Source organism: Temnothorax americanus, unplaced genomic scaffold, assembly GCF_048541705.1.
Source record: "Temnothorax americanus isolate GAGA-0224 unplaced genomic scaffold, ASM4854170v1 Scaffold47, whole genome shotgun sequence".
NCBI lineage: Eukaryota > Metazoa > Arthropoda > Insecta > Hymenoptera > Formicidae > Temnothorax > Temnothorax americanus.
The window spans coordinates 599,399-609,755 of record NW_027509624.1 but is presented as its reverse complement, the minus strand read 5'-3'; the positions used below and the strand labels follow the sequence as shown (position 1 = coordinate 609,755).

General features: G+C 42.5%; 1 protein-coding gene across 3 annotated transcripts; it reads right to left on the bottom strand.

The window, feature by feature from the left end:
- Positions 1 to 2,332: 2,332 nt before the first annotated feature.
- Positions 2,333 to 10,331, bottom strand: Tnks (tankyrase). 3 transcript variants are annotated; one of them, XM_077417051.1, is made up of 12 exons: positions 9,862 to 10,331; positions 8,837 to 9,039; positions 8,399 to 8,724; positions 7,965 to 8,218; positions 7,526 to 7,859; positions 7,287 to 7,408; positions 6,984 to 7,212; positions 6,440 to 6,825; positions 5,899 to 6,330; positions 5,285 to 5,817; positions 4,852 to 5,201; positions 2,333 to 4,632 (listed from the first exon to the last, which is right to left on the bottom strand). In XM_077417051.1, exons 1-12 carry the CDS (start codon positions 10,088 to 10,090, stop codon positions 4,392 to 4,394), a joined length of 3,639 nt encoding a protein of 1,212 aa, XP_077273177.1. In that variant the 5' UTR covers positions 10,091 to 10,331; the 3' UTR covers positions 2,333 to 4,391. The 3 variants fall into 3 exon arrangements, with proteins under 3 accessions (XP_077273177.1, XP_077273178.1, XP_077273176.1); XM_077417052.1 differs by having other exon boundaries at positions 7,287 to 7,417; positions 8,399 to 8,691; positions 9,862 to 10,330; XM_077417050.1 differs by having other exon boundaries at positions 7,287 to 7,417; positions 9,862 to 10,329.
- Between the last annotated feature and the right edge of the window lie 26 nt (positions 10,332 to 10,357).

Genomic DNA, 10,357 nt, shown 5'->3' with positions numbered 1-10,357 from the left:
TATACCCCAGCGCTCGCGTGACTTTTTTTATCAGCGAAAATTACTTCGATGGTCGTCGTCGTCGTCGTCGTCGTCGAGCATCGCCCCCTCCCTCTCTCTCTCTCTCGCCTGCCTGGATCAGACACGATGCACGTGCTCGCCGGTGCGACTTGGGCGACTTGGCGCCGGAGTCGACCTCGCGACACTGCCCGCGCGGAGAACCCGGACCTCGGCCACCCGGCGCCAGATCCTACGGCCTATACGGCCATCAGAGGTTCCCCTCGACGAGCTTCCGCGGAGGAATTTACCGTGCACGCTATAGCAAAAAGCGCTTATGCGTGTATATTAATAACGCGGCTGACCGGCTGACCACGAAGTAGCATTATATATGCGTGTGTTGCGTTGCGATATAAAACAGGTGTCTCGCTGACGCACCGGACTGAACTGGATATATACGATGACTGGCGTGAATCGCGCGAATATTTTTAGCGTTAACAGCCGAGAGCCGATTATCTCAATGATGCACGGCATTATTATCTTTTGTCCGCCGCTCTCTGCACATGGAATTTCGAAAAAGATAATTGACATCTTTTAAAACTGCAAGTGATGCGTCTCTCCGCGACAATAATTGGCAGACAAGGCGCATATATAGCGATAATGAGCAAACAAGCCGCGCGGAAAATAATATTACAATCTGTAAGTGTACATAAGTGTCGGTTTCTTTTCTTTCGCATTTCCCCCCCCCCCCCCCCCCCAATTGGACACGCGAGATAAATAAATGAGCAAAAAGATATCGGCGGCAGAAGATTAAAGTATTTGTCGCGCCAGTGGTCAAAATGTTGATTGGTCGGAAACGATACCCGGATACCCGAGGCACCCGAGCGACACGTGCAATGCGGGTCACGTTAACACACAATTTCTGAAACATATATTCGACGGCGCGTAATTTTCCGCGCGACGGACGGCTCCAAAGAGGCGCGCACGGACGGAAGCGCGATTAGAGTCCCTCCTATTAGAGGGACTCTGGAAGCCGATGATGGGCAGATGGGCGCGCGAAACGGGCACGAGCCCGGTCAGCATTGGTCGCCGCGCGAGTCGGACAATTTTTGCGAATATCCGTCTGGGCGATGTTTACTATCATCAGCGGAGCCGGACTTGTTTTCCTCCGAGCGATATGTATCCTCGATCTCGCTGAAAAAACGCGCGAAACGATATCCTTTTACAGTTTATGGAGCTTAGCTGGCGTCGCATCGCGGTAAATAGCTTTCCGTAAAAGTGCGCTGTAATTAAAAAAGAAAAAAAGAAAAAAAAAGGTCCTCGCAGCTGTTGCACGTCGAAAACACGTGTCGCGCCGCGAACAGATATTCTTATGCAAATTCTCTCCGACGCGACTACACGCTCAGACGTGTGTTATGTGTGGTGCGTATTGCGTCGAGTATAAATTATAATAGTAAATATTCATTAGCGGCAAAGTGCATTCCGCGACTACCTAATCTCTCTCCTCTCTTTCGTCAGCTTCATTTTATCGTGAGAGAAGAGCTAACAATCTGATATCAGAAGGATGAACTTCACGCGATGTAATTAATACACTCTGCTCATCTCATCTAGCTATAAGAGAAATATGTCTATTTCGATGTAAAAGATGCTCAGCAGGGGCATCGGTGACTCTTCTTTTCTACGCGGACGTATCATTAATCGTATCTCGTGCACCGTTCAGTAATTTATCTCCTACATAACGAGGCGTATAATGTAATCGAATTTGTAGTTACATCAATGCATTAGCGACGCATCGTTTGTACATTCTCGCAGTATCGCGCACGTCCTATGTGCGAGATAATTGTGAAATCGAGAAATTTCCGTGACTGATGTAACATAATACAAACGACGGCTCATAAAGTATAGACGACCAAGTCGTAAAGTACAGAGCGCTATGGCTTCGTCAGTTGAAAATGCACCTAAAAAATAGGAAGAAAGCGTTGAGATGACACCGGGAGATACGTGCGCGTTGACACGATCTTGAGAATTAAAGATTAAACTGTTTACGGAGTAACTTCTACGTCGCGATACAGCCGCAACATGCGCATTATAGTCACTTGTGCCTTAACGAGATTCATTGGACGATTACACGCCGTAGAACACATCGGCGCTCTGCTTGTATATTCCGGGAGATTTTTCACAATTCGCTTATAACGGAGAAATCCGCAAATATCGGTAAATTAGGCTCTCTCAACGAAGTCAAACCTGATCGTCGCGTAAATAATTCCTTAAATTTGTGGAAAAATGGATGATTTTTTCCGCGCGTATTATCCCTGGAACATTCAAGCAAGAAGAAACAAATAAGAAAAGACAGATATTAACAATTAAAGAAAATCATTGTTCTTTTTTTTTAATAAGTCTCTCGTTCTCTTACAATTAGAACACAGTGGTAATATGTACGCACTTCAGTATTACTCCGACCATGCTGCATATCTGTCTTACGTGAAAATATTGTAATCTGCAGCCTTTACAGCAAATACAACAGCGCGCGGAGAAGTCATTTACTACGTTTACGCGAGCGTTACTTCTGTAGTAACTTACGATAATTCCTTCGCGTAAACGGGATTTTCCTTCGCGTGAACAGGATTTTGTAGTAACTTACGATAATTTACTCCGCGTAAACGAGTAATATATCGTAAGTTACTACAAAATCTCGTTTACGCGAAGGAAAATCCCGTTTACGCGAAGGAATTATCGTAAGTTACTACAAAAGTAACGCTCGCGTAAACGTAGTAATTGGCTGCTGGTCCGTGTCTAGTCCAGTCACAGACAATCGGTAGCACTTAGCACTTGGCTTAAAGTGAACATCCTATAAAAACGCAAAAAAAAAAAAGATCACCATCACCGAGAATAAGTGTTAAGACTATAATAATTGTAGTTGTAAATGGTGTTCGTTTTCCCCGCTATCTACACACAATCGTATTATTCTTATTCTTGTATACATATTTGCATAGTTCTTTCTCTTTGTAACTATGACGAAATAATTTTAAAAGTGTCGTGAACGCGAGGACGTTAAAGACGGCATTTTTTTAATGAGATCAGAAAATGTCTTTGATATCTTCCGTTCGAACTCGCTTAAAAAATTATCTTTTAAACGATGTTACGTATCCCGAAGTCAAATTTATTTAACTATATTTATGTCCATTTATAAGTAGTTCAATCGCTGTCATAATAATTTGCACAACTATGTCACCCGGCATTGATAATGCACACGAGTTTTCCTTTTAACTGCGATTCGAATATCACCCGATATCTTCCTTTCCGAGAAACAGATCAACGTTAATAAAATAGCTATTATCTCATCTCGGTAAAAAAAAAGACTATACAGCGTTTGAAAGCTATCGAATTATAGGAACCCCATTGATTATGTTTATGAACACTATTAAAGAGCAGATAATTAAATTATTTATATTACAATACTTATACTAAAGTTATATAAGTTTATACACATCGCAAGTAAAGTCCGAAATGCAAAAGATTTGTATCTGTAATTATATCAACCGAATAAAAACCTTCGTATACTACTTGAAGAGTAATACAACGCATGGCAAATGTATTTTTCTTAGCTGAATTTGCGCTTGCTAAAATAAAAATCACAAAATTATTTTTAATGCAGAAAAATATAATAATTGTGACTATATTATTATTTCGTATTAAAAAAAACATTTGTTTGTACATATAAATATATATTTCATCACATTGCAGACTTTACCTATAATGTACATATCAAATAGATAAATTTAATTTATACAAGCTATTATTCGTGAGACGGTGAGTAAATTACAATTTTCCTTCGATGATTTTGTATACTTTCAAGATCAAAATTTGCTTTCACCTTTACCTCTTTTTAAATTGAAACATGTATTAATATAAATTAATTCTTTCATACGTATACAAATGTATACGAATATGTTGTAATTTCCTTTAATACTGACTAATCCTAAGGAACACGCTCTAGTCGACGCATCAAATTTGACGTAAGAGACGCACTGTCTGTATCGATATCAATATATACATCACGATTAATATACATCCCTTACCATCATCTGACGTTTGAATCGATCTCGAATAATATCGTGTTTAAATGCTAGAAATAAGCTATTACAATGGTCATCTTCCTTTTAGTAAGATTGGATATTATTTTGGAATAAAATATTCTGCATATTTTTCGATCACACACGTAGGCACACATACGTACATACGCACTGTTACTTTCTCAAATTCTATTTTAGTCAGTTAAAAATGGAAGAACTGATGTTAAACGAATCAAGTCCGAAGCAGTTTGACTTCTATGTCCGCGACAATGCGCCGCATGCTCTCGGCCTCTGACAGCAACAGAGGCTGCGCAATCGTGCCGCGGGGCCCGGCTCTTCCGATCACCGTTCCTCAACGCCATCGCTACCGCCGCTTTCCTGTTGAGGCCTTGAGATTTGGTATGTGATAAGATACTCCGGATATGCTTGTTCGCCTCTGTAGACAACATATTCGGGGAACACCAAACCGCCCTGCGATGGCCTACCCATAACGCTATGATGGCCGGGAGGAGCATGTGCCATTTTCATTGCCGAAAATTGTAGAAACGACTTGCCGAGCGTAACTCTACAGAGCAGTAAGTGTCTAAAAAATTTTAAACAAAAACGTTTTAATAACAGAGAACAAAGATAGTACTTTTAAAGATAAAAAGAAATAGAAAAAGAAAAGTGCATCAATAAATTTAATGTATGTTAATGGTGATGAAAGCTGTTGCTACTGATAAATTTTTAATATCTTAGAAACCTGTCGTGAAAGTCTCTGTCTACTATGAACATTTAATTTTCTTAATTTTCTGCCACCTACCTGTGGCAAATGTAACAGCTTCTGTCTTTATGTGCGGGACATCCGGTACCACCGCATATACCATAGACATATTGATTGCTCTTGCTACTGTGCTCCGCGAAATATATGCCGGCGCCGAACATTCCACCGATATACGCGTGTCGTTCATCAAAGCCTTTCTGAACGATAGCGTTTATAAATGGACTGCCATGGAACAACATTCTCTCGTTCGCCTGTGATACAGTTGAACTAGCAGTACCCCTAGGTCCAGTACTAGGAGACGCGGGAGCGGCAGCACCGACTTCTTCAGCTACTTCTTGTCTCCTATGAGCATAACGCTCCCACAACTTGCGATTCTGAACCTTTTGTATCTACATAAAATGTTTTTAATTACAAAACTATCAATAAAAGCAATGTCAGTTGCTATATTACGTTCGATAAATTAAATACGTACTCTGACTATGTTGTATCGAGAGAAGATACCGCCAGAATGGCCGTTATCTCTATGTTGCCTAATGGTACTTTGCATTTCTTCTTCAACAGCCAAGAATTCTTTGTCTTCTGCTAATAAATCCACTAACAATGTCCCAGGATTTATGGAAGGCTGCCAAAGGGAGCCCGCCGCTGTGTTCAGCAGCTTATCCATACCTTTAATTAATTTATGCCTATAACCGTAAGCCGACACTCCGACTTGCTTCAAATCCTCGTGACCCATTTCCGCCAGTATATCCAAAGTGATTTGCTCGCGTTCGAACAGCTCGAGTAAGTGCTCCAAACCGAGACTCTGCAGGAAACCAGCGACGGTGGTGATGGTACCGTTGTGTTCTTTACATAAATCTTTGGATTCTTTTTCAGAGCATGGCTCGCTCGGCGGCATTGGACTCAGACACGACGTCGGGCGAGCCAATGGCACGCATAGAGTCATGGCTGCGCCAGATGGCATAATGACTGTTTCTTGAGTGAGGGGCGGTGGCGGTGTAACAGGAACTAAAAAAAATAAAAAATAAAAAATATATAATAAGAATAAAAATATCATCTGTGTATACGTATATCTACAGTTCTACTTACCAGATACGATACTAGGCGGTCTACTGTTAATAGAATTACTACCAGCACTGTTCACCATATTGCCCGACGGTACCGATGGAACAATTTGCTGAGAAGCCATAGCATCTTGTAACAAACATCTTACATCGTCCGCGCTGGCCAAATCCACTGGAGTCTGTCCTTCCTGATTTTTCAGGAAGGGATCGGCGCCGTGAGCAAGCAAAAGGGCACACAACTGCGTTCGACCCTTTTGCGCAGCTTCATGCAGTGGCGTGAATCCCCATTTATCAGTCGCATTCACCACAGTATTGTATTTAATGAGCAAGGCTGCAATATCCAGATGACCGTAACTCGACGCGTTATGCAGGGGAATAAGGCCGCCTTTATCTTGCGCATTTACATCGGCTCCACGTTCGAGCAAGAATTCAGCCACTTCCAAGTTATTGTATCCCGCTGTTGAGAAAAAAGCGCAGTTTATGTATAAATACAAAACATTGCCACTTCTTTATAAATGTACATAATCTCTTTATTTGACCTCAAATATTATATTTGATATATTTACCAGCTAAATGTAATGGAGTACTATTGCGTCCTTGGGCATCCCGGCAGTTGATGTTGTCTTGCGTAACCAGTCTCTGAACTCGGGCTAAATTACCCTTCTTCGCCGCATCCAGAAGAGCACTATTTCCACGTAAGAGATCCGCTACGTCCTGATCACCATCTCTTACCAAGTCTAGTGGCGTCGCACCATCTCTGTTCTTTTTAGTGGCATCCGCTCCGTGTCTCAACAGTAATCGGACTATTTCGTACTTGCCCTTGGCGGCGGCTTCGTGAAGAGGCGTAAATTTCCACAAATCGGCAACATTCACGGACGCCCCGTGTTTTACTAATAATTCCGTAACCTCGTAGTGACCGTAAGAGCAAGCGTTGTGGAGAGGAACCAACCCACTATATCAAAATGAATATAACATGCAATGTTATCAAAAGTATCGTAAATCACACATAAAGATAAATATTGAATTATGGAACATTAAAGAGAAACTAATAAAAAATTATATATTAATTAATGGACTCATATTCTATTGCATTAATATTGAATTAATTACCCTTTATCTTTGGCATGCACATCTGCGCCATGTGCTAATAGATACTCTACAACCGGCACTCTATTAAAACCCGCTGCAAAATGCAGTGGAGTCGAGTGCCTCCCGTCCAAATCACGGCAATTCACAGCATGTGGATTGGCCTGCAAAATTCTTTCTACTGCAGCAAGATCTCCCGATTTGCTCGCCTCCAAGAGTTGCGCTTCCACATCGTCGGTTCCATTCGGTGGATCTATGGAGTTAAACATAAACATGAAAATATATTCCCCCTTAAAATAAATTGCGAAATCGGATCAAGTAACTTACCTTGCAATATTTTCAATACATTCTCGGCGGAAATTTGTGCCGCGGTGTACCCTTGAAGGGACACTATCGAAGGATCGATATTATACGACAAGAGTATTCTGCAAGCTTGTACGTTATCCTCTCTAGCACACCTAGTAAGGAAATAATTAATTGACGTATTATGAACGAACAATATTAAAACTGACTCACTCATTTCTTACGGCGAAATTGAAACAAGTGGATTTCCAGAACAAAGATACCTATGCAGTGCAGTTTGTCCTAAGCCGTCTAGCGCGTTGACTTTCACATTATGCCGCAGTAATATGTCCATCGCGTCGTAATGCGAGTGATCGGTCGCTATGTGAAGCGGCGTAAGGAAGTCTTTATTTTTTTCATTCATGGCAGCATTCTTTCGAATCAAGGCCTCAATAACTTGCTTTCGCTTCGGATATGGTGACGCTACTGCGCAATGCATCGGCGTGTCGCCGGTGTAAGGATGTTTGAAATTAACAATCTCCTGGGACAGATACTTTTTAAGCTTAGTAAGATCTGCCTGCCTGCAGGCGTCCAGTAGGCAATGACCCTTATATTCGTCTGTAAATCATGCATCAAACATTGACTGTAAAATATGCTCGATTATAACCGTTTACGAATCGAATGATAACAATAGAAAGTATGATAAATGCGCTCAGAACTCACATGCTAGTCTTTCTTGTAATTCAAGAGTCGGTGCCACGTCAATGGCGCTCTTACTATGGCAGTTTAATTGCGTCGGGTCCGCGCCTTCGCTCAATAGCAATGAACAGACCTCTGCTCTGGACTTACTCGCGGCTTCGTGCAATGGAGTGAACGTCCAGAGATCACTGGCGTTAACGGCGGCACCGTGCTTCAGAAGTGCCTCGGTTACTTCAAAGTGACCATACGAACAAGCGTTATGAAGCGGCACGAGACCTCTGTAAAACGAATCAATTAGGAAACTACAATGGATTTTGATATAAGGCTTGAATGGTAAAGACCACAGTGAATAAAATGAAAGTAAAAAGCAAATACTATGAATAGAATAAAATGAGAAACGACCTGTTTTATCTTATTATATATTAATCTATAAGTTGAATGTGTCCACACATACTAACCCTTTATCCTTGGCATGCACATCTGCACCATTCTGAAGAAGAATCTGCACAACTCTAGATCTATTATATCCAGCCGCCAAATGTAAAGGCGTAGATCTTCTTCCGTCACTAGCGTGACAATTGACATTAAGAGGATTTAGCAACTGCAACAATCGCTCTTCGTTTCCAGATCTAGCCGCTTCTAAGAGTTCATCTTTCCTATATTCTCCTGTCAGTACTGGTTTTGTAGAGACATCTGCTACTTCTAATGCAGTCTTTCCTTCTGTATTCCTAATGTTTACATCTGCCCCGTGCTGTAGCAGAGTAATACATACGTCTATTTTACCCTGTCAAGTACAAATGAAGATGAAAAAGTTAGACACCATTTCCATCTTCCGCTCTTAGCATCGGACAAAGAAAAGTAACTTTATGCATAAGTAAAATGTACAAAATAAGCACCTTGATCGCTGCCTCGTGCAGAGGCGTAAAATTCCAATTATCTCTCGTATTTGGACTCGCTCCTGCTTCTAAGAGTAATCTCACAACATCGCAATGTCCAAAGGAACACGCATTGTGCAACGGATGTAGACCACCATCGTCGCGTGCTTGGATCGACGCACCGGCAGACAGAAGAAATTCTACAACGTCTTTCCTACCATATCCTACGAGAAATTTTTAAGTACTATGTAACAGTTTTAATATTTTTATAATAGCCTCTAAAAATAAAATAATATATACATTTTACATAACTAGGCATAAAAAAACTATAAAATACAAAAGATCCACAAAGTAGTGAGATAAGGATAATAAATACTTATAAGCAGTTAAATAATAAGTTATAACAAGTTCCTACGTGTTCAAAATTCATAAAAATTTCCTTATTGAACAGCAATATATTTTTTGTTACAAAGATATGAATTATTTATTCAATATGATTATCTCTCTCTCTCTCTCTCTCTCTCTCTCTCTCTCTCTCTCTCTCTCTCAGTTTGAACTATTTCTCAACTCAGTTATACATTTACAATAATCCTAAAAATATTACAACACAAACTGCGCTAATTAAAAAAAAAGTCAGTAAAAATATTGGTGTTCCTAAGCGGAGTAACGTCAAAAAGATGCAGTTAACAAATGTCTTTCAATAACATAATATTCAAAATGTATTTCTTTATCTTTCCCTATCCTCATTTAAAATACTCCCCACGTTCATTCAAGACTCTGTCACGTGGGCTCTCAACAATAATCATGCGTCGATGTTGAGGAAGTCATCGCACACGATTACCACTTGACAGCTCCGCTCGGCGAGTCGCGATCAGCTGAACGTGACTCGCTGGCTCATTAACCTCCCTCGGCCACCCAAGTCCACGTGTTTACGAGGGGGCCTCGGCGATCCCTCGTGAAGGCGATTCGAGGAGCAACGACACTAACGGCTGGGAACGAGGAAAGCGGAGATCGAAGGACGGGTCTCGTGTCCCCGAGACACTCACCAGCTGCAAAGTGCAAAGGGGTGGACTTGCGTCCGGCAGTGTCGCGGGCGTTGACCGTCTTCGGGTTGACCAACGCCTTCACCTTGGCGAGATCGCCGGTCTTGCAGGCCTCGAAGAGTTCGCGTAGCGGATCGCCGACGCCTCCACCGCCGCCGCCGCTGCCGCTGCCGCTGCCCGATCCCGGCAGCGAGTCCGCCGCATTCGACAGCGTCGATCTGCGTCCTGCCATCTCTTCACACCGCCATTTTCACGCTGCGGCTGTCGCGCCGTCCGACGACAGGCCCCGCGACGCAGTTGCGACGGACGGGCAGGCACATCTCACCCAGTGAACGTCCCGGCTGTACTGGGCTGTACGCACGCCACGATCCACTGACTCCGCAACGGGCCCGAACGGGGACGGACCGGACGGACGCGACGGACGAGAGGATAGACAGACAGACGGACAGACGGACGGACGGACGGGCGGGCGGACGGACGGGCGGGTGGGCAGGCGGGC

Excerpts from the sequence above, each read along its gene's own strand:
- Tnks (XM_077417050.1), bottom strand. The coding sequence starts at position 10,090 with ATGGCAGGACGCAGATCGACGCTGTCGAATGCGGCGGACTCGCTGCCG. Across the intron at positions 8,725-8,836 it reads TGCACGAGGCAGCGATCAAG|GGTAAAATAGACGTATGTAT; the intron begins GTGCTTATTTTG and ends TGTACTTGACAG. Across the intron at positions 6,826-6,983 it reads GTGCATGCCAAAGATAAAGG|TGGGTTGGTTCCTCTCCACA; the intron begins GTAATTAATTCA and ends ATTTTGATATAG.